Source organism: Brassica napus, chromosome A7 (assembly GCF_020379485.1).
Source record: "Brassica napus cultivar Da-Ae chromosome A7, Da-Ae, whole genome shotgun sequence".
NCBI classification, from domain to species: Eukaryota; Viridiplantae; Streptophyta; class Magnoliopsida; order Brassicales; family Brassicaceae; genus Brassica; species Brassica napus.
The window spans coordinates 24,813,829-24,836,481 of NC_063440.1; the positions used below are offsets into that span (position 1 = coordinate 24,813,829).

The 22,653-nt window shown below is 37.6% G+C and overlaps 5 protein-coding genes across 8 annotated transcripts; 4 read left to right on the forward strand and 1 right to left on the reverse strand.

The window, feature by feature from the left end:
- The first annotated feature begins 469 nt into the window (after window positions 1–469).
- On the forward strand, window positions 470–4,300 carry LOC106354133 (uncharacterized protein At5g08430-like). Its single transcript, XM_013794003.3, has 9 exons — window positions 470–676; window positions 828–907; window positions 1,337–1,524; window positions 1,796–2,795; window positions 2,984–3,087; window positions 3,311–3,370; window positions 3,482–3,532; window positions 3,619–3,689; window positions 3,792–4,300. The coding sequence occupies exons 1-9, from the start codon at window positions 600–602 to the stop codon at window positions 3,979–3,981; spliced, it is 1,821 nt and encodes a 606-aa protein (XP_013649457.2). The 5' UTR covers window positions 470–599; the 3' UTR covers window positions 3,982–4,300.
- Window positions 4,301–4,859: 559 nt separating this feature from the next.
- On the forward strand, window positions 4,860–8,844 carry LOC106354134. 3 transcript variants are annotated; one of them, XM_048736159.1, is made up of 11 exons: window positions 4,860–5,101; window positions 5,243–5,471; window positions 5,550–5,697; window positions 5,809–5,919; window positions 5,999–6,204; window positions 6,398–6,563; window positions 6,801–6,937; window positions 7,032–7,719; window positions 7,803–7,915; window positions 8,025–8,280; window positions 8,369–8,844. In XM_048736159.1, the coding sequence occupies exons 1-11, from the start codon at window positions 4,909–4,911 to the stop codon at window positions 8,642–8,644; spliced, it is 2,523 nt and encodes an 840-aa protein (XP_048592116.1). In that variant the 5' UTR covers window positions 4,860–4,908; the 3' UTR covers window positions 8,645–8,844. The 3 variants fall into 3 exon arrangements, with proteins under 3 accessions (XP_048592116.1, XP_048592117.1, XP_048592118.1); XM_048736160.1 differs by having other exon boundaries at window positions 6,008–6,204; XM_048736161.1 differs by having other exon boundaries at window positions 6,041–6,204.
- A 260-nt stretch (window positions 8,845–9,104) lies between these two features.
- LOC106354136 (GDSL esterase/lipase At1g71250-like) lies at window positions 9,105–10,661 on the forward strand. The gene is made up of 5 exons (XM_013794006.3): window positions 9,105–9,397; window positions 9,489–9,616; window positions 9,682–9,924; window positions 10,006–10,255; window positions 10,340–10,661. Exons 1-5 carry the CDS (start codon window positions 9,142–9,144, stop codon window positions 10,561–10,563), a joined length of 1,101 nt encoding a protein of 366 aa, XP_013649460.1. The 5' UTR covers window positions 9,105–9,141; the 3' UTR covers window positions 10,564–10,661.
- LOC106354135 (single-stranded DNA-binding protein WHY2, mitochondrial) lies at window positions 10,631–12,363 on the reverse strand. Of its 2 annotated transcripts, XM_048736162.1 has the most exons (8): window positions 12,258–12,363; window positions 12,068–12,168; window positions 11,880–11,989; window positions 11,703–11,795; window positions 11,520–11,614; window positions 11,360–11,433; window positions 11,070–11,158; window positions 10,631–10,963 (listed from the first exon to the last, which is right to left on the reverse strand). In XM_048736162.1, exons 1-8 carry the CDS (start codon window positions 12,287–12,289, stop codon window positions 10,835–10,837), a joined length of 723 nt encoding a protein of 240 aa, XP_048592119.1. In that variant the 5' UTR covers window positions 12,290–12,363; the 3' UTR covers window positions 10,631–10,834. The 2 variants fall into 2 exon arrangements, with proteins under 2 accessions (XP_048592119.1, XP_022544885.2); XM_022689164.2 differs by having other exon boundaries at window positions 11,880–12,168.
- A 130-nt stretch (window positions 12,364–12,493) lies between these two features.
- LOC106354137 (vacuolar protein sorting-associated protein 52 A) lies at window positions 12,494–18,791 on the forward strand. The gene is made up of 20 exons (XM_013794007.3): window positions 12,494–12,658; window positions 12,750–12,844; window positions 12,938–12,995; window positions 13,123–13,218; window positions 13,318–13,419; window positions 13,582–13,665; window positions 13,756–13,836; window positions 14,142–14,285; window positions 14,710–14,801; window positions 15,050–15,131; window positions 15,441–15,623; window positions 16,125–16,240; window positions 16,329–16,387; window positions 16,585–16,685; window positions 17,123–17,173; window positions 17,388–17,567; window positions 17,660–17,794; window positions 17,884–17,958; window positions 18,142–18,199; window positions 18,273–18,791. The coding sequence occupies exons 1-20, from the start codon at window positions 12,629–12,631 to the stop codon at window positions 18,575–18,577; spliced, it is 2,127 nt and encodes a 708-aa protein (XP_013649461.2). The 5' UTR covers window positions 12,494–12,628; the 3' UTR covers window positions 18,578–18,791.
- Window positions 18,792–22,653: the final 3,862 nt, after the last annotated feature.

Here is a 22,653-nt window from a genome sequence, read left to right on the forward strand (position 1 = left end):
CTTTCTTTTACACTTCTGTTTTTTTTATATTTTCATCTCTCTAAAATGTTTTCCTTCCTTTCATTTTTATTTCAGGCGTTGCCAAAATACTCTCATTGTTACTATGGTCAGTAAATCACCACGTCGTTTACTTTAGTTAAAGGAACTGGGAACCTGTTTTCTACAAGGGTATAACCGACTAGTAAGATGGTAAAAAGACAGTGAATACATTATGTCAACATCATGGCTACTCTCTTAATTTTCATCTCAAATATGGCTATTGCTGCAATAAGCCCATGAATTTATTAGTTAACGAAACATATCAGTTCCAAAAAAAAAATATAACGAAACATATTCCTACATATTAGATCACATGAAAAATACGTTAAAATTTGCAAAAAGGTACTAGATTTTCCAATATTACCCTCTGTAATTGTGCGTTGCCCAGATTCATGACGAGAGGGTATAATAGAGAAAGTAACCGAAGATCGCGTTTAACGTTTGGTGATTGGTTATAAACCTTTTTGTTGAACCAAAAAATAAAAAGGTGACACCTTTGCTTCCCGGTGGTCACTAGGTTACACCAGGTAGCGACTCGAGAGTGAAACCGACGGCAAGAGATGGCGGAGGAGAAGGAGTGGGAAGACTGGTGCTTCATCTGCAAAGACGGTGGTAGCCTAATGCTCTGCGACTACAAGTCAGTCTCTCTATCTCTCTTTTACTCTCTGAGAAGATCTACTTAAAAATCAAAACTTTCTTTATAAATCAACCGTTCAGACCATTGTTGTCACATATAGTGTGAATGAATGCATATCTTACTCAACCTCACTGTGCTGTTGTCATTTCAGGGACTGTCCTAAAGCGTATCATGCCTCTTGCGTTGAAAATGATATCTCAGCTGGAGAGAGTGACGATTCTTATATCTGCGGTTAAGTGCTAATCTTTCTCTATTTATATATTCGTTGCAGTATATTAGTATAATCATTTTGTAATTAGCACGGTTCTTTGAGCTTCCGTCACATGCCTCCTTGATTAGTTTAATTTGTTTTATGTCGGGAAATGAGAGACATTGAAGGACAATATATAGTTTGAGATTCTTATTTAATCATTAAGCATAGAAAGTTTGTTTCTTTATGCTTGCAGAAAGACATTGCTAACTCAAAGTAACAACCTTTGGGTCACTTTTTATGTCTCTTTAGCAAAACTAGTGTCTTACCTTATTAGGTTCTTGGGTCTGTTAAAGTTTCCGAACACAAATTTGATTCATTATTATAGATTAATACTGAGAAGGTTACAATTCGAAATACTTGGTTTAAAGAGGTATTGGTGTTTAATATTACAGTTTTGTCAATTTCAGAATGTCACAGTTGCTACTTGTGTGGGAAGAGACCGAAGCTACTCTGTCTTTGTTGCCCACAGTCTGTATGTGAAGGCTGTGTCACTCATGCTGAGTTCATTCACCTCAAAGAGGATAAAGGGTTATGCAACCAGTGCCAGGAGTATGTGGTTGTTCTAGAAGAGATTCGAAGATATGATGCTGCTGGGGTAATGTTTTAATCCAATAATATATATCAAAATTATTTCATTTTTTACCCAAATTTGAAAATTTGGTAGCCATCTGTTGCAGATAACTAATGTGTTTAGGAAATGATATCCGAATCCCTTTTATATTTGATGTCTTGATTGGAATGAAATATATATTGTCATCTTTTCCTTAATTAAAAAAGTGAATACAAATATTTGATACCTAAAGCTTTTTCTCCTGACATTTGAAATGTTATTCTTCTCTCTATAACATTCCTTTACTGGTTTGCAGGATAAGCTCGACCTGACTGATACCAATACATTCGAGTGTCTGTTTCTTGAGTGTTGGGAGATAGCAAAAAAACAAGAAGATATAACTTTTGAGGATGTGCTTCGCGCCAAGAGTTCACAAAGGAAAGTTACCAAGTTAAAGCACAAAGATGACCGCAGATCTTCACTCAATGACGCATACACTTCAAAGTCACAGAAGCGAATCGTCAACCTGAAGCAGCAGAAAGTGGATCGTAGTAAGCATTCACTATCTGCCCACATAGTTGATGGTTCAGAAGATTCTAAAACGGTGGGCAAAAACAAGAATATGAAGTTTACCAGATGGGGTTCGAAGCCGCTCATTGATTTCTTAACATCAATAGGGGAAGATACCAGACGTGCAATGTCGCAAGGTAGCGTGGAGTCTGTTATCCACAAGTACATTCGTCAGGAAAACCTGCTTGATCCTAAAAAGAAGAAGAAAGTTCGTTGCGATGAGAAGCTGTATTCTGTCTTCAGGAAGAGGTCTGTGAAGCAAAGAAAGATTCATAGACTTTTAGATGCTCATTTCAGAGAGAACCTTGAGAAGCAGTTGGAATGTAACACACGCTCGGAACGTGGCTTCAGTAGAAAGAGTGAAAGGGTTCTCATGCCGTGCAAGAAGAAGCAGAGAATAGAAAGGTCACATGAGAAGGAAGTGAAACCTCAAATCTGGCCAACCAAGACTTGTGAGAAGGAAGTGAAACCTCAAATCTGGTCAGCCAAGACTTGTGAAAAGGAAGTGAAACTTGAAGTGCGGCCAACGGAGACTTGTGAAAAGGAAGTGAAACCTGAAATGCGGCCAACTGGTTTCGCTGCGATCAATGCAGATAATATAAAGCTTGTCTATCTGCGGAAGAGCTTAGTTCTAGAGTTATTGAAGAAGTGTAAAGAGAGCTTTGGGGAAAAGGTAGTGGGAAGCTTTGTGAAAGTGAAGAATGACCCTAGGGACCGTATAGCGTTCCAGATCTTGCAGGTTACAGGTAACCAGGCTTTGCAGTTTCATCTTTCTAGCTTCTAGATTTTAGATAATTTTGAATGTTATCCTTTTTATGTGGTACATGGCAGCCTTAGACATTGTAATATTGTCCCATTGTCACATTTAAGCTATGAATTTCTCATCTGTGTCATGACCACTCCATCACAATCACTCTTTATGAGTTTTCTGTAGGCGCTAAAACTGCTGATGGCCAAAGTCAGGGCCTGTTTCTTGATGTCGCTGGTATGGCAAGTAGTGTTAGCATTTCCAAGTTGGATGATTCCGACATAAGCAAGGTGATATATATATGTCTGAGCTTATTTCATGTAGTCACCATTTTATTTCCTTCAGTTTTCTTTTTCTCTCCTTTGTGTTTTTGGAAAATTTATGATAATTTTTGCTACGTTTACTGAGAAGTAACCTTTATAATATTCCTCCAAGGTGACTGGTTACAAGTGGTTAAATTTCCTTTTGATTTTTACTTTCCTAAATGCCAAAACCTCCATTTTTCCTTTTCAGGAAGAGATTGAAAATTTGAAGCAAAAAGTGACGAGTGGCCTTTTGAGACAGCCAACTGTTGTAAGTTGTTAAACGAAATCCAGATCTCTGTGTGTATCACAAATGATAGGGTTCTCTGTTTCAAATATAGCTATATTATTACCTCCACTAAGGTGACAAGTCTCTTTGTAGGTTGAGATGGAGCAGAAGGCTAAGGCTCTCCATGAAGATATAACAAAACATGTGAGTATCTATCTCTGAGAAATCAAGTAAGTTTCATACTCAATGTTTTTTGGTGCTGCTTCTCACATTTCTTGTGTAAAAAACAGTGGATTGGAAGGCAGCTTATCATCCTCCAGAAACGCATCAACTGTGCTAATGAGAAAGGACGGAGAGAAGAATATCCTTTAAGATCATATATCATCTAAAAACACATTTAAATCTTCGTCTATATGATCCATAAACTGAACACCTTGACTCTATTCGGGGGACTATATTGTACATTAGATGAGTATTTGGAGCAGAGAGAACGTCTCCAAAAACCGTCAGAGCAGGAAAGACTATTAAGAGAGACTCCAAGGATCATTGAAGACCTCATCGAGGTTAAACGGGAATCAGCTGCATCCTCAGAGAGCAGCAAACAAGGGAACATGAGTGGTATGTCTCAGGAGGCAGCCATAGAGATCGACTGATGAGTAACCAAAGATTCTACAGCATCTTCAAGAGAAAGTAGATTGATATTCTCGTGGATCTTTATATGTTTGTGTGTGTGTGTAGTTTGCGTTAGGAAACTAGTATGGAAGTTATCTCTTCCATTAGAACTTAGGAAACTCGGCTAATCTCTTAATTTTGGAACTGACAGAAACATGAATCTAGGGGATGCTTTATGTTTGGGTACTTTTGCGTGATGGTCATGTAAGTGACATGACGTGTTTCATGTTCATGTATGTTGTATATGGCCAGTGACATGATCTTTTCTTAGAGAACTTGTAACCAAAGTTCAAACTATTATTTCCTCCTGCTTTGCCAATCCTTTACTGACTCGTCCAAATCCAAGAGCCTGTGATTATTATTATCCTAAAGTTGATGTTATTTTGGTTTCTAGCTTCGGTCGTTTGCGTGAGGAGTGAGGACTTTGTGTGTTGACCACAGATCGGTCGCTGTTATCTAGCTGTGTCATCTCCTCTCTTGTGTTTGTTGAGTAAGAAAATTTTAAAGCAAAATGAGAATGAATAATACGAAGTTAACACGAAATGATATGATATGTGGTAGAAACAGACCACATGGTATGTTACATCAAGATTACATATAAACGTTGAGTTTGTATCATGCTAAACTAAATTTATACAACTACTGGTTCTACTTACATCATGTTGAAAATATACACATTATCCTAAAGATTTCGTGTCAAGCGTTCAGTTTGTATTATGCTAAACTAAATTTACGAATAATGGTTTTATTTGCACAATGCTAAAAATAAATTTCATGTAATCATTTTATTAACCACATGATTCGGTAATAACAGACCACATGATTTGGTAATTAAAAAATAATAATATAACTAGTGGTGTTTTGCTACCGTACGCCTCCACTTCTTCAAGCTTTGTCGACTGCAGAAAATGGCGCAGAGAGTCGGAGGAGGAGTAAAGAGAGTGAAAGTCTCTCCTGCAGCTCTAGATCTTCCCCTTGTTTTCCGTCTTGATGGAGTTCGTGTTCATCGACGTTGCTCCTTCTCACGAAACTGTTCTTCTAATCGAAAGCCAAGACTCCGGATTGTTGCTCAGAGATGGAAACTAAACGACATCGACACAAGTACGATCCTTTTCTTCTTCTTCTTCTTCGACTTTGATTTCATTTACGCCTTTGGGAACAAACCCGAAACGTTAATTGACAGTAGCTGTTAGAAAGTTTAAATCTTTTTTTGTTTTTGTGGGTTGTCTTTGTTTCCGACAGATGCGGTGCAAGAACGGTTTAGTAAGTGGGTGTCTAAATCCCAAAAGTATCTTAGCGAGGTAGCCACTCCTTTGATTAAAAAGCGCCAGAGTCTCAAGGTCGATCTTGAGGATCAAGATGATTTTGAAGACTTGGAGGAGCTTCTTACAGTTGAACAAACGGTTCAAAGCGATACACCGAGAGGATCTCTTTCCTTTGATGCTATCATCTCCATAGAGCAGTTTAGCAGGTGAAACCAATCAAACAATCATCCTTACTTGTGATATTTTTGATGTCAATCTAATAAACTAGTTTTCTTTGTGTTCAGGATGAATGGGTTAACTGGGAAGAAGATGCAGGATATATTTGAGACACTTGTTCCTCCAGCTACGTCTACCAATGCCAGATACCTTGTGGAATACTGCTGTTTCAGGTTTTTATCAAGGGATAGCTCAGATTTTCATCCCTGTCTTAAGGTATCTGTCAGACGCTTTACAGTTTACACCGAGACTCTTATTACATCAACAAAGACCTTCTTTACATTGTTTATTGGTGTTTGAACCATTGAAACTTTGATTTCTTCATAGGAGCCTGCTTTCCAGAGACTAATCTTCATTACAATGCTCGCGTGGGCGAATCCATACTGTAAAGAAAGAAATTATGCACGCAATGATGTCTCGAAAAAACCTTCCTTTCAGGTATTTGTTAGAATAATCTCCGTTTCTATTAGGTTGGTAGTATTCTGCTCTTCTGGAAATTATGATTCACAATACTCAGGGGTTGCAGATCAGCACTGATGAATGGTTGTCGGTGTTGAAGGGACGCTTTGTTGAGGAAGAGGCATTTGTTCGTATTGCTCCAGCAATTTCTGGCGTGGCTGATAGGGCTACAGTGCATAACCTTTTCGAGGCACTAGCTGGTGCCAGTGATCAGAAAGGCATTTCTTTGGAGGTTTGGCTAGCTTACATCCAGGAACTTGTCAAGTGAGTTTAACATTTTGGTTCGCTTTCCACCACTGTCTGCAATTTTATATGCTGACCTTTTGATAAACGTGCATCTAATTGAGCATTTGATTGATATCATTAGCTTTGTAAGCACTTAGAGTTTAAATGTATGTCATAACTATAGACCCATCATTGTTTTTCCGAGCTGAGTATGTTTCCATTGTCAGAACAGAATACACGAGGGACGGAAGTCATACCAGACCACAGAGTTTCCGCAGTTGTCATCAGAGAGACTTCTATGCATGGCCTCCAACAGGAAAGGGCCTGTTTTAAAATGGGAGAATAACGTTGCTTGGCCTGGGAAACTGACTTTAACTGATAAAGCTCTCTATTTTCAGGTATTTATAGTTCTTTCTCTGCAAGTCCCTCGTAAAGGATCAATAGAACATTATTCTCCTTTAGCCCTGTGCCAACCAGTACTGTATTATATAGGATTAAACTGGCTATTGTATACCTTTTTCCTTTAGGTTCACATATGCAACTTTAGATGGAGTTCTTAGTCTCACTAGTATGGTTTTAAATCACACTGAACTGTTCTATTGGTGTCCAAATTTATTAATTGTCTTCATTTCCAGCCAATTGACTTAAAGCGCAGCAAAGGGATCATAAGACTTGATCTCGTAGGGGACAAGTCATCCGTGCAGAAAGCAAAAGTGGGTCCTCTGGGGTTCTCCCTCTTTGATTCTGCAGTAACTGTTTCATCCGGCTCCGGGTGAGTTCATATGTTCATGTAACTGATGTGGTTTTGATATCTATGTGGTTGTTTTACTTAGAGACATGCTCACCCTGTGATATGTTCATTTTAGGGATCCCACTTGGGTTCTCGAGTTCGTTGATCTAGGAGGCGATCTGAGACGAGATGTTTGGCATTCGATTATCAGCGAAGTCATAGCTCTGCACACGTTTCTACGAGAATTTGGACCAGAAGAGAATGATAGATCGCTGTCTCAAGTTTTTGGTGCAAGGAAGGGTAAAGAAAAGGCAATCGCAAGCGCATCTAACTGTATTGCAAGACTCCAAGCTCTTCAATACATGCGGAACTTGCCAGAAGATCCTATCAAACTAGCTCAGTTCTCTTTTCTTCGACAAGTAGCCTATGGTGACATCGTGTGTCAAACTCTAGCTGTAAATTTTTGGGGCGGACCATTAGTGACCAAAGTTGCAAACACTGTCTACAACCGAGGTAACATGGCCAGGGCTTCAGGAGAGTCGTATGAAAGTTTTGATAACGCCTCTGATCTAGATGGAAGTGTCTACTTGAAAAAGTGGATGAGATCTCCTTCCTGGGGCTCAAACGCGTCTATTAACTTCTGGAAAAGTTCTTCTCTAAGACAAGGCTTGATTCTGAGCAAAAACCTCGCCGTGGCTGATCTCACGCTTGTAGAGAGAGCAGCAGAGACATGCAGACAAAAATATAAGGTGGTGGAAAAAACTCAAGCCACTATTAATGCTGCAACCATCAAAGGGATACCCAGTAACATTGATCTCTTCAAGGTAACACTTATTGCAAAGATAAAATTAGTAGAGAAAGTTGTGATTCAATCTTATCCTTTACGCTTTGTTTTTTTCACTCTTAGGAACTCATCCTGCCACTGACTATAACTGCCACAAAGTTTGAGAAACTCCGGCGTTGGGAGGAGCCTTATATGACAGTCTCTTTTCTAGCATTTGCATCAACAATAATTTTCAGGTTAGTTTACAGACTCGTGCAAAAAGATCATATTATCAACTGGTGGACCTATAAGTTAGCTATCTTAGTAATGATCTGATACTACTGAGAATACTTTTTTGTGCATTAGGAACCTTTTGCAGTACGTTCTTCCAGTGTCTTTAGTGTTTTTGGCAACTGGGATGCTTACGTTGAAGGGACTCAGAAGACAAGGGCGTCTTGGAAGATTGTTTGGAATGGTTACAATTCGAGACCAGCCATCTTCAAATACTATTCAAAAAATCATTGCTGTCAAAGATGCTATGCAAGATCTGGAGAGCTGTCTCCAGAACGTGAATGTTGTGCTTCTAAAGCTACGGACAATTGTACTATCTGGCCATCCTCAGGTATGTAATGATAATTTGCAATTGATAGTTGTTGTGACAGGTAACTGTTATGTGCTGTTATTATAACCTGTTTATATAATCTTGTCAGGTAACAACGGAAGTAGCGCTGGTTTTGCTATCTGTTGCAACGGTTCTAGTCATTGTCCCATTCAAGTATGTTCTGGCATGTGTTCTCTTCGATCAATTTACTCGGGAGCTCGAGTTCCGGAAAGAAATGGTCATGAAATTCAAAGCTTTGTTAAGAGAACGTTGGGAAATGGTGCCAGCAGCTCCTGTCCTTGTTTTACCTTTTGTAAATGAAGAGTCTACACCACCTCCAACTCAAGGGAAGCAACCACCTCAGAAAACCAGTACAGATAGGTGATAGATAAAGACAGTGGCACGTTGTGTTAATGTTGTGGTATTTGCATATCAAATGTAGTAAAATAATTTATTCTCTGGTTGGTAAAATGTATATGGCAAGTACAGAGCTCTGTAGATGTTAGTTAAATCAATATTTATCTGTATGAATCTCACGAATTAGTTACTAGTTTAGCTCTTTAAGAGATCATTATCCGTTACACAGTTACAGTCGCAGATAATCTTCTCTCATTACTTTCTTGATCTTTATCTGAAGAGGGTGAGAAAGTGCGTCATGGTCTTTGTCTTAGCATATGCAATTGTAGTTTCTTGTGAAATTTCAAACGTGATGCAACCTTATTGACTCGTTTTACATGCAAGCAGCCGAAAACAAAAGAGAACCGTTACAAAAATTGAAACGTATTAACTCCTATGTGTCACATGCAGCATGTTTCGCATTAAACTTTATATAGTAAACATTCCATGCATTCTAACTTCAAAACGAACACAAACTAAAAAAATATGAGAATCCAAGTTAGAGGATATGCGTTTATAGTTGCAGTGGTGGCGTCTGTTATATTACAGCAGCCTGAGTTGTTGGTGACCGGACAAGGTACAGTGCCGGCTATGTTTGTGCTTGGAGACTCATTAGTCGATGTTGGGAACAACAACTTTCTAGCATCCGTGGCTCGAGCCAATTACTTGCCTTATGGCATAGACTTAAACTACCGTCCTACTGGCAGGTTTAGCAACGGCATGAACTTCGTTGATTTGCTTGGTAACGTTTTTAGACACTTTCTCTCTGTCAAAAATCAGTTTAATTTTAGCATAAATCTCCTCTTACTGACACTGTTCTGAAAAAATAACAGCTCAGTTGATAGGAATCTCGTCGCCTCCTCCCTTTGCGGATCCGACCACATGGGGCACTAGAATCCTCGGAGGAGTTAACTATGCCTCTGCAGCTGGTGGCATCCTCGATGAATCAGGCCAACACTATGTAATTTCTGAGTTTTGTATAATCACATTTAGTTAGTAGTGTTGATAGAGGCTTTTAATGTGCAGGGAGACAGATTCAGCCTGACCCAGCAAGTGGTGAACCTAGAGGGGACGCTGAGCCAGTTGAGAACCATGATGAGTCCCCAAAACTTTACGGACTACTTGAAAAAATCGCTTGTGGTTCTTGTTTTTGGAAGCAATGACTATCTCAACAACTACCTTATGCCTAATCTCTACTCATCCAGCTTCAGATACAGACCGCCTGAGTTCGCCAACCTACTTATCAACCAATACGCTCGACAACTTCTTGTATGCGCAACATCCGAATCTTGATATAGTCAGTATCCTTTCAATGAACCTTCTGATAATCATTTTGAAACTATTGTGTAGACTCTGTACAGCCTAGGTCTAAGGAAAGTGTTCATAGCTGGAGTAGGACCACTAGGCTGCATACCAAACCAAAGAGCCACAGCACCACCAGGGAGATGCGTTGATAACGTGAACGAGATTCTAGGCACATTTAACCAAGGGCTAAGAGCACTTGTTGACCAGCTGAACCAGCGTTCACCTGGAGCCATCTTTGTATATGGCAATACATTTCGCGCAGTTGGTGACATCTTAAACAATCCAGCTACTTACGGTATAACCTCCTCCTTAGATTACATTGCTGATGATAAAAGGAGTTTCTCTAATGAGTCTGATCAAAGGCTTATGTATGGTACAGGATTCAGTGTAGCGGACAGGGCTTGTTGCGGGACTGGTAGGAACCAAGGACAAATCACATGTTTACCGTTGCAGAATCCTTGTCCTAACAGGTCTCAGTATGTCTTTTGGGATGCATTCCATCCTACTCAGACTGCAAACTCTTTTCTGGTCAGACGAGCTTTCTATGGTCCACCTTCTGACGCATATCCTGTCAATGTCCAACAGATGATTCTCCTTCCCTAGTTGTTTCTTTTCTCTGTGTGTTTATAAGTCTTATAAAGTTGTATGTTATGATATTTGAACCTGACCATTAAGCTGAAAACCAAAATGCTTTTACCGCACAATAACATAGAAGTGCTAATGACAACGGGCAGAAGCCCCAAAATTAGTAGTCTTAGAGTTGGACAAGTTAAGATCCAAGAACAGAGCATGCCAAGTTTTGTGTACGCCAAACTAAAGCAAAAAAGAACACATGCATTGTCAATTTACTCCATTGCTACTCCCATATCAGTCTTTACTCTTTACCCCACTCCAGCTCCAACTGCATCGGATCAGCCTTTGGAAGTGAAGCAAACCCCTGCGCTGCAATACCAACGTCACCTCCTGTTATCCTATCCCAGCCTAGGATGTGTGGAAGGGCAAACTGCACATAATACAAAAGCTGGTTTTAGAAAAAAAACACAAACAGCTCTTCCTTAAGATAAGAGAACAATGAGAGAGAGAGCAGAAAATTTTAAAGCATATCTTACACTAAAAGCACTCTTCAGCACTGCAAATTCAGCTTTGGAGACAGGAACCACAATACGGTCATTACTGTTGTGGATGTTGTCGGTAACGCCTGCAATAATACCGCAGATGTTAAGTGTTTGTACATCGTTCCTATTATTAGAAGGAAAACTATTCCAAGCAAAAAATGTAATCGCCTTAACACTGATAATACAAAACCAAAACAAGTGTATTTTCAATTTTATATTTCAGTAGAATTCAGACTGGCTCTACCATTAGTTATATAAATATTGTGTAGAAGAAGAAGCCTTACTCAATTGGAAGAAGTAGCCGGAAGAATCTGCGAGTGGCTTGATAGAGAGTGACTTCCTGACTTGACCAGCATTACTGAGAGGAAACAAAGATCATCAGAAGATGATTTTTTTTTCTTCTGAATTAAGCACACATATGCAACAAGTCAGCAAATAACAAACCTTGATTTCATGGAAGGGTCATGGAAAAACTCAGAGCTGTCCTGAGGACCCATGCTGATCACAGATCCAACTTCAGTAGGTGACAAAGCAAACAACTACGACAACAACAATGAAGCAAACAGAATCACATATCAGACAAGAAATATATATAAAAGGGAAGGTAACATAGTATTAGATTAAGACCTGTTTCTTCTCCCAGTCGTACTTGCGCTCACTAACAGCAGGCATAAATGTCATCATCACGGATCCACGACGGTCTATCCTCAGATTCCCAGGCTAAAACATCATTGTACACAGTAAGTGATGATGAGAATCTCCAAAAAGTCTCACAGCAAATCACACACAAAGGGGTCTCCAAACCTCGATTTTGGTGAAAGTGGGGAGGACCGGTTCAACAGAGAGTGCAGCTCTTCCTTTGAAGATAGCGTAAGGCGCGAAGACACGACCACTACTAGGCTTAGCCGCATCAGCTTTGAAAACAAAAGGGAAACAAATTAAGGCAAAACTCAAAACAGAGACGAAAAGGAGAGCAAAGGAAGTAGCTTTACCACGTTTAGTGGTAGAGGAATCAACCCAGGTTGCGAAACCACGAAACGCCGAAGACTTAGAGCTTTCTTCGAAAAGTGAGCTGCTTTGGTTGCAAAGGCTCCTGCTTTTAGCAAAGAAACTCACTTTTGAGAGAAAGGGGTTCGATAAAGTTTGCGTTTTTATTGAAAGAAATGAGGAATTAGGGTTTACCTGGAGAGCAAAGTGCGAGCTTGCTTCATCATCTTTCTCCCGAGTGAGACGAGTGCTGCGTCACTGAGGTTTTTCTTTTGAGGTTTTATTATTGAATTAAAACGGGTTGTACCCGACCCATATAAAATAACCCGCGTCTCAGATGCAATGGGCCTTTTAGTTGTTCCTTGCTTTAGGCCCATCTCGTTGAATTGAGATTAATGGGGGCCCATTGCAATCAAATATCAGATTAGTGTAAGAGAAGACGAATCTGAAAAAAAGCAAACACTTGTGAAAACTCTACGATATGTATGACGAACTAAAAAGGTAGATCGGAGTATCAAAACGATCTTTCGACGGAGATCGAAGCATTCTTAATTTCGCCAGCAACGATGTCCGACGGCATCTCCATTGACGCATTGGTTCGTTTTCGTTTTCGCTTTTGAGTTCTGAGTAATCCTGGATCTCTGAGCCTTGGATCTCTTATTGAAGTTTGTGTCTATTCTCTCATAGGGTCAAGCCGTGGGGGACTTCAGTAATCATGAGAAACTTGGATTTGATTTGGGAGCTTATGTTGGAGATTTGGCTTTTGAAGAGGATTCAGGCAGGTAACATTGTCTCAAACCTTTTATCTGTTCCAATTTTTGGAATCAAGGAACGAATTGGTTGTGTGAGCTTTTTTCTCTCTGTTGTTATGGCAGTGAGGATATATCATTGGAGGGACTTCAGCAAGAACTAGAGGAATGTGAGAGTGATGAGGTTAAGCTTTTTCACAGATCTGTGATCAAATCGTTATAGGATTTACTCTGTACATGGATTAGTCATAGACTTTTGGTTAATCCAAGGATGTAATGTTCTCTGGATCATTGTTTGTGTGTCTGCTCAGGTTGTTGCCAATATACTGTCCAGTGGTGCGAAACTTAGAGAATATGCTAAAGGTGTAGAGAACAATCTACGGAAGGTCGAGTTGGATTCCATTGAGGTTGTTTGTCTTACCTTGTGGTACATCATGGCACTTTTTGTATTCAATTTATCCTGTAACTGGCTTTAATTTATGGATTTACCGTCCATGGATACACAGGATTACATAAAAGAAAGTGATAACCTTGTCTCACTTCACGATCAGATTCATGACTGTGACAGCATCTTGTCGCAAATGGAAACTCTCCTCAGTGGATTTCAGGTATTTGCCCATTAGCCATTTTATATAGTCGTTTGTGTGTTTTATATAGTTGGTTGTGTGTATTCTGACATTTGCATATTTAATGAAACGGATTCGGTAGTTTTTAGTTCTATCTGTAGTTTCCTTGTAATCTAAGTGCGTTCTTTGCTTCTTTTCTTTCAGGAAGAGATTGGTTCTATAAGTTCCGACATAAAGATTCTTCAAGAAAAGTCGATGGACATGGGGTTGAGATTGAAAAACCGCAGGGTATTTTAGCCAATCAGAAACCACTATTAGTATTTATCTCTCGCTGTTTCTACCAGTGACTCATCCAAATGAGCTCTTCTATTTGAACAGGTGGCTGAATCAAAGCTAGCAAAATTTGTCGAAGACATTATAGTGCCACCAAAGATGATAGATGTTATTGTGGATGGAGAGGTATTTTGCTAATCCCCTTTTTCTATTTGTTTCTGGTGTTGTAAAAGAGTTACTAGTTTGGTTCATATGCTTTATTCCAACAAAAATTGGGGGGTGGTGGGATTAAAATAATTGCTGGTTAAGCTGGGGGTAGATGCTGCCACTATGTGCAATAGCAGAACATGGTATCTTAACTTTCATTTGGTTCTTCATCACGTATTCCGAGTACTGTGTTTTGTGTTATAGGAGTGCAGTTAGGCTTAGGAATAACTGCCGATGAATAGATTTACTTTTAATCTGATAGTCGTGCTATTTTCCTTATTCAGGTGAATGAAGAGTATATTAGAACGCTTGAAATTCTGAGTAAGAAACTTAAATTTGTAGCAGCAGATCCTGCGGTTAAAAGTTCCAAAGCATTAAAAGATGTGGAACCTGAGCTAGAGAAGCTCCGGCAAAAAGCTATTTCCAAGGTAATTGATCTGCTTTCTGGGTGACATGAATCCTGCAGTTATACATTTTTGTGTTGTACTTCTTCTACGATGTCGCTGAAGGAAGTGTGATAGGTCCTAGCAATTATGTATGTTTTGACTCAAATCAGACTACATGCATGTTTCTTTAAGCTGTTAATTGTTCGATAAATAAGTACAGAAAGAGTTATGTTACTTGCATAATCTAATTCATTCTAACTCATTGAGATGAGATTGGCTATCTAAATCATTGTTCCTTCCCTCTAAGAGAGTTCATGCCCAGGAAAAAGTTGCTATCTGGCATAAGTTCAATACATGTTTGTGCCGTATTAAGTCCAAATTGTTTGTGCCTGTCTTCTCCAAGGGCATGGACGTGGAGAGAATTCTAAACCCGTTCTTATGCTATAGGTTTATTTCTGTTTTGCAGGTGTATGATTTTATTGTCCAGAAGCTTATAGCCCTAAGGAAACCCAAAACAAACATCCAGATTCTTCAACAGAGTGTGTTATTAAAGTACAAGTAAGTAATATTTCAAGCGCCTTTCCTTGGTTGTACGTATTAGAACTAGTTTTGGAAAACATTTCGTGCTTAGTTTTTTGAATGCGAGTTATGTTGGTTGTCTCCTTACAAACGATTTGGTTCGTTGTTTTGCCTGCATGACATTGGCGAAGTTGTTTTACGCACATGTTACTGATATCCAACATTGTTATATGTTTGCTTCTACATTTGGATCTATACTTCACTCACCAATTACAATTTAATGATAGGTATATTATCTCCTTCCTCAAAGAACATGGAAAAGAAGTGTTTATGGATGTTCGTGCTGCATACATTGATACCATGAACAAGGTAATATTCTTTATCTTGTTTGATTAGCGTCACTGTGCTGCAACTCCTTTGTATAGTCTGAGATACATTTGTCTTAGGGTAATGTGTGCGTATGTAAGGTAGTGAATAGTACATCCAATTGCACGATGCACGTTACATGCAAGTAGCTGTTCTGTTCTTGTTTTCATCTTCATTCAAGCTTGTTGTCTCGCTAGATCTGGGCAAAGTTATTTTTTTTGTTGATTGGGGTATGTTGTTTATAGATGTTTGTATGTTAGTTTAGGCTTTCAATCCTTGTTACACCTAATGAATTGTGAGATCTGGTTTCAGGTGTTAAGTGCACATTTTCGTGCTTATATTCAAGCTCTTGAGAAACTACAATTGGATATAGCGACAGCATATGACTTGATTGGGGTGGAGACTAGAAGCGCCGGTCTCTTCTCAAGAGCCAGGGAGCCACTAAAGAACCGTTCTGCCGTCTTTGCTCTGGGTGAGAGGATAAAAATTATAAAGGTATTCATCATTAGTTGATTAGCATTGCTGACTGATTTTTGTCAACCATTGTACATGCTCTGGCGAATTCGTTATAGAGAATGAGTTGTCTTTCTGATCTTCTATTCAAAAGTTGGTAATAGGTGTGTTTTTTTAATGGAAAATTGGATGTTGCGTTAACTTAATGTAGCCCATTGGTCTCATTTAGGTGTGCTCACATTTTTTCTTGGGTTCAGATGTCTTGATTTTAGGTTCTTGTGTAGTAATAATAGAAACTCATTTAGTTTTGGGTTTTGGGTATAAACACTATGTATGTTTATTTTAAAGGCGCCTTAAGTAGATGTAGGTTTTGGTTTGGTTTTTCTGGTATAAAAGAATCCAGATTAAATTCATGTCTGGTTTAACCGTGTTAGTTACCCTTATTTTCACTTGACCATTCTCTGTTTTTCTTATAGTTGGAGTGATGGTATTAAGTTATAAATGTTTGTTAAAAAGACTTAAGTTTCAGAATGTCCCCTGTAGGAAATCGATCAACCTGCATTGATCCCGCACATAGCTGAAGCCAGCGCTCTCAAATATCCTTATGAAGTGCTCTTCAGGAGTTTGCACAAGCTACTTATGGATACAGCCACTTCTGAGTTCTGTTTATTTACCCTTTTTCATTTCCTCTTTCTGTTGATCATCGTTCAACTCCGTGGTTAATGTCGTATATTTTTATTTTAACAGGTATATATTTTGCGATGATTTCTTTGGTGAAGAGTCTATATTTTATGAAATTTTCGCGGGTAATTTCTTATCTGTCTCCCTTTTCTTTTGCGATGATTTCAACATAGTTAGCATAGCTGTTACAGATTTACTATGGTATCGAGAAGATATAAGAAATATATTGTCTACGTCTGTACAGATAGTCGAACCCTTTCTTGCCAGATGATATGATAGTAGCACTTTTTTTTTGGTAAAATCTGAACTCTCTATTATACAGGTCCATTTTCCGTCATTGATGAGCACTTCAATCCCGTTCTTACAAACTGTTTTGACGCTATCGGTCTGATGCTTATGATTCGCATTATACACCACCATCAGGTACAAACTGTTTTGATGCTAACGGCCTGATGTTTATTTTTCTTTTGGTGAATCCATTTGGAAGTAAGGACCATCCCTTTGCATCTTTTTAGTAGCATTTTATATGTGAAAAATGTATCAGAAGTTAATGGTCCAGTGAACAACGATTGTTAGATATTTATCCTTCATCATTGGAGGTAGAAACCTCGCTGTCTTGCAAACTTAAGATTCAGATACAGTGGTCTTTAAGGAATCTGTATTTGTATTTTGTACCGTTGTCTGGTCAACGTGGACGTTCCACGAGCAGTCTACATTTTGCTTCCAGAGTATCATAGTGTAGTATAGCATATATTTCATTGGTCTCACACTCTCAGCCATTTTCAAGTGTCTTTTTAACAGAATAAAAGAGATTGTTTATGTGCTAGCGAATAACACTCAGTTTGCTATCTGTGGCACAGCTTATCATGTCTCGCCGGAGGATTCCATGCCTAGATTCATATCTGGACAAGGTGCATAACTCATCTCTTTTATTCTGTTTGATCTAATCTTAAATACATAGGTTGTTTGCAATTGAAGCAAAAAATGTCCTTATTATTGTGGATCCGCAGCTGTTTTCACTTGGTTACTCTATGTTTTCGGGCATAAGCTCTTAGATGCGCCATGGCCGATTTCCTTACGTTTTCCATATTCCTCTCACGAAGATTATTTTGCAAATGTGAGCAGGTTAATATATCTTTATGGCCTCGTTTCAAAATGGTGTTTGATTCACACATCAGCAGTCTGCGAGATGCAAACATAAAGACATTATGGGAAGATGATGTTCATCCTCACTATGTCATGAGGCGTTATGCTGAATTCACAGCTTCGTTTATTCACCTGAATGTTGAATATGGGGATGGGCAGGTTCGTTAATATCATTCCCTCTCTTTCTACCGATTTGTGTCACCTGTAGCTTGTCACTCAAAGCGCTTGACATTGCCCATGGTGCTTTGCAGCTTGATATAAATTTGGAGCGTTTAAGAATGGCTGTAGATGTCTTGATTCTCAAGCTTGCAAAGTTGTTCCCAAGGCCAAAGCAGCAAATTGTGTTTCTCATAAACAACTATGACATGACAATCGCCGTACTGAAGGTGAGTCAAATCTTTGTCCAGACTCATACGGCGAGCCTTACCTACCAATGGAAACTAGTGTGTTCATCTACATGTAATCTTAATTTCAGGAAGCTGGACCAGAAGGTGGTAAAATCCAAATGTATTTTGAGGAATTACTGAAGAGCAACACTTCGTTATTCGTGGTAAGGGCCAATGTTGCAGTTAGAAATAAACTTTTTGAAGTTTCGTTCCCTTATATATTTGCTCCTCTGGTAACACAAGCATGACTTTGTAGTTGTTTTAACCTTAAATTGGATGTCAAGTCATGCTAGTTCATGGGTTGTTATGTGTCCATTTAATTTATTTTGTTCACTTCAATCTCGCAGGAAGAATTACTGGTGGAGCATTTCAGTGATTTAATCAAATTTGTGAAATCTCGTGCTTGTAAGCAACATACTTTCGTTCTCTTATCATTTGTGAAGTCAAACCAAACACTTAACTGACAAAACATGTACAGCTGAGGATTCAAGCTTAAATCCAGAGAGATCCATCACAGTTGCTGAGGTAGATCCGCTGGTGAAAGACTTTGGAAGCAGGTGGAAGACAGCGATAGAGTTGATGCACAAAGATATCATAACCTCCTTCAGTAACTTCTTGTGTGGTATGGAGATCTTGAGAGCTGCATTGACACAACTGCTTCTCTATTACACAAGACTTACGGACTGCATCAAGAAGATACCTGGTGGATCTGGTCTGAACAAGGATCTTGTCTCCATTCAGTCTATAATGTTCGAGATCAGGAAGTACTCCAAGACTTTCTAAAAAGATAACATATGCTACTGCTTATGTAGAGAGCATGTAAGATGGTGAAATATTTCAAAGTGAATCTAAAGCCGTTGTTATGCGTTATATGATGTATTCTTGAGACGTTTTTTTTTTGCTACTGTTATCCCATTTTGGTCTTCCTTCTTTCTCTCTGCCCGAGTGTAATCGACTCACTATTGTTAAAGATTTGAAAAATGAAAATTTGAGAAAAGGACAGGAAATAGAGTTCAGTAGCCATTGCTTTAAAACATGCAATAGGAGATTCTTTACGTAAGAAAAAGTCTTCTTGAGCTCATTGCAATAATCGATTTTGAATCCTAAGAGCATGATCAATGAGGAGGTTTTTAGAATGTTGTTTTTATTACTGGAATATAAAAAATCATCTCTTAACTGTGGATTCTACCTCATGAAGCTAAAACGTAGTCTTTTTTGTAGCTTTTAACTAAAAAAAACTAACAACCGGCTCTTAAGTAACCTCTATTAATTATGCTCTAAGGCTATCAGTAAAAGCAAACTTTAGTAAAACCTCATAGAGCAAAAACGTGGGTTCTATCTCATGAAAGTTTTGAGTCGAAAGTTTAAGGTTTGATTTACAAATCCCACTTGATTTGTAAAAAAAAAACTTTTTCATAGTGTAATATTATATGAATCTGATCTGAATCTAAACGTGCATACAAAACCCAAAAAATCTAAAATCGAATAAATATATGAAATTAAAATAAACATACAAAATATGTTTTAAAATCTAAATAAATAATTCAATTTCATATTTATTTTAATAAACCTAATGTATTATCCATTGAAGCTGAAATTTGGATAAAAATAAATTTTAAACATAATTACAATATCATAAAGTTAGGTATTTAATGTTGTTGAGTTCAATGATACAAACAACTTATAATATCATTAAAGTTTAATGTTAATGAGGTGTGTCTCTATAGAAGCTTAATGATATTGTAATTATGTTTAAAATTAATATATTTAGAAAATAGGAACATGATGTATGTATTTAATGTTGTTGAGTTCAATGATAAAGTCAAGCTGATGGATGTGTTACATGGTGGATTTAATATATATTCTCAAATAAGTCTATAAAAACCATAGAACAAATTTTCAACTAGTATGTTTTTGAGTCCATAGTTGACTTCTTCAACCGCACATGAAGGAGTTGTAAATATGTTTTGAAATGAATTTAGATAAAAATATTATTTCATCGATGAAAGAAAATTGTGAGTTTAATAAACCAACATTAGAGATTATATAGCTACACGTCGTAATTTTGAGAAATGATGCATATCTTATGTGCTTGTAGCATGTCATGAATTTTTTCAAAAGGTTTCAGTTGATGCATGTGTTGGGTACATTTAAACATCTAGTTTTATCTCTTTATATAGAGAAATATCTCAATGCTAGGTAATTAAGAAAATTAAGCCATTAATTTAAGGATCCAGAAAAATTCCTTGCCTCGTAAAATGGCTAAGCATTATCATGCTCATCTTGGTATTTTGGAACAAAGGATTTCCGAGAACATATAGCGAACTAATCAAGTAGTTTAGATTTTGTTATGCACTATTTATGACCACTAAATTACTTGAAATATGATGTGATTTGGGAGGTTTTATTTTCCTTTTCTGAAATTGAATTTGAGTGTTGATAAGAGCCCATGAAGAATGTCTTATGTTTGGCATATATGATTTTCTAAACCAAAACATTACATGTTAGAAGCTACTAGCTGAATTTTAAAATATTCATGTATAAATAGTTTTATGAACTAGTTAGTAAAGATCGTAGATCAAGAATTGGTCTTGAGTCATTTCTCAAGTCTTAGTTCAATCAAATCAATACCCATATTGAATCTTATTCACCATGATTAGAGGAATGAAGAATTTCATTTGTGAAAGTCGATTCAATGTAACATCTTTAGTTGATTGCAGTTTTATGGAAACTTTTTTTTAGATAGCATGTAATGTCAAATATATGTAGATGTGTGTCTCTATAGAATTCAATAAAACATTTGTCTTAGGCATAGTAAGACTTAATAAATTTAAGAATTATTTTAACAAAATAATGCCATAGTAAAATTCTAAAAAAAAAATATAGATCACAATTGCAAATATGCTTATCTAGCAATGAGATGAACAATAACAACGAATATTTATGCTTATCGCTATCCAAACAAATCTCTATGCTTGTCTATCTATGAGATGAACAACAACCAGTCCTATGACCAAACAAGTACATTTAAAGAACGTAGATACATAATCACATCAATTAACAATTAATTATTTGTTGATGTGGTACATTAACATTTCTTAAGTTAAGCTTCTTTGAAAAAGGTTTTGAAATCCTCTTCGGACCTGAAGACATCATAGATAATATGATGCACTTTCATCAGCAGCAAGGGGAATCTACCTGCTTTGATATAGTTGTCTCATTTACACAAGCACCATCTGGACTACATTTATCACCATTTCTGATCAACAATGTGGAGAGCCAAAGAAGCCCCATAAGAGAACAAAAAAAGAGGTTATGAAACTTTGACAGCTTTAGATTGCAGCCTACAAAGTAGTACATGAGAAAAAAAAACTATATAAGTCAAAGGATTCGTAACTTCAAATTGTAATAAAATAACATAAAAACAAGAACATAACTTCAGCCTGTAATAAAATAACCCAAGTATTCGTAACAAGACAAGACTTTAGCTCCTTTTGAGGCTGCTAGATAGTTGTAGTCTTTGTCACCATGTTACATCCTGAGTCACGTCACAGACTACGATCACCATCTCATTTTGCTTCACAGAGTTATTGTCTTTGACATCTCCTGCGTTATCTGTAGAGAGTCAAAGAAGCTCCCGTAAAAAAAAAAATAACCAAAATATTTTTCATTAAGTTATTTAATTTTTTTCTTTTCGTTTCGTTCTCCGTATTTTGAGTCTCTATCTCTCTCTCTCCTTCCTTTGACACACTCTATCTCTCTCTAGTATATCTCTCTCTTCTTCTTTTTTCTATCTCTCTCTAGCGCTAGTGGGTTGTTTAAACAAAAGTCATCACCTCTATATATTTTGTGGCCCATGCTACCAACGTAATATTTTTATCTTTAAAAAAATCAAAATGTTATTTTATATTATTAATATCATTAAAATTACATGTATTATTTTACTAGCGACGGTTATGAGTTGAATATGAGTTAGAAGCTGAATCAATTATGAGTACTAAATGGGTTCTAGTTAGCTTTAGTCTATAAATTTAAATTTTGAATGGATCTGGATCCGACCCGGGCCCATGAGACACACCCGAACCTCACTGCAAGAAAAAACAAAAAACCTCACACTCCAATCTTGCTTCTTCTCATCGTTAACGGGCCATCTCCTTCAAAAAGCTAATTCCAAGGCAATTGATCTACTTTCTGTGTGACATGATTCCTGCAGTTATATATCTGTGTGGTGTACTTCTTCTACAATGTTGCTGAAGGGTCCTAGCAATTATGTATGTGTTGACTCAAAACAGACATGTGCATGTTTCTTAAACTTGTTAATTGTTCGATAACTAAGTACAGAAAGAGTTGTGCTACTTGCATAACCTAATTCATCCCAGCTCATTGAGAAGAAGATTAGCTATCTAAATCATTGTTCCTTCCCTCTAAGAAAGTTCATGCCCAGGACATACCTTCAATGAAGGTTTAATACCGTATTAAGTCCAAGTCTTCTAAATCTGTTCTTATGCGATAGGTTTTATTTCTGTTTTGCAGGTTTATGATTTTATTGTCTCAAACATGTTACAGCTGTGTCGTAATTCTATCATGTTTTACGTACTTGTCAGAAACCTGTGGTTTAGTGAAACAACATAAACGTGAAAGAACTTTATAAGAAAACTTACTTTTACTGGTTAAATCTGAGTTTCTTAATCATACTATGATCTTTAAGAATGCTTGAGTTTAACCCCTGTTCGGAAACTCGCTAGGCGCTACGCGTGCGGCACACTAGCGCCTAGCGATTTATTAGAAAATCGGAAAAAAATCGGGGAGTACGCGGGGAGGAATTTTTTATATTTTTATATGTATAATACCTTATTGTA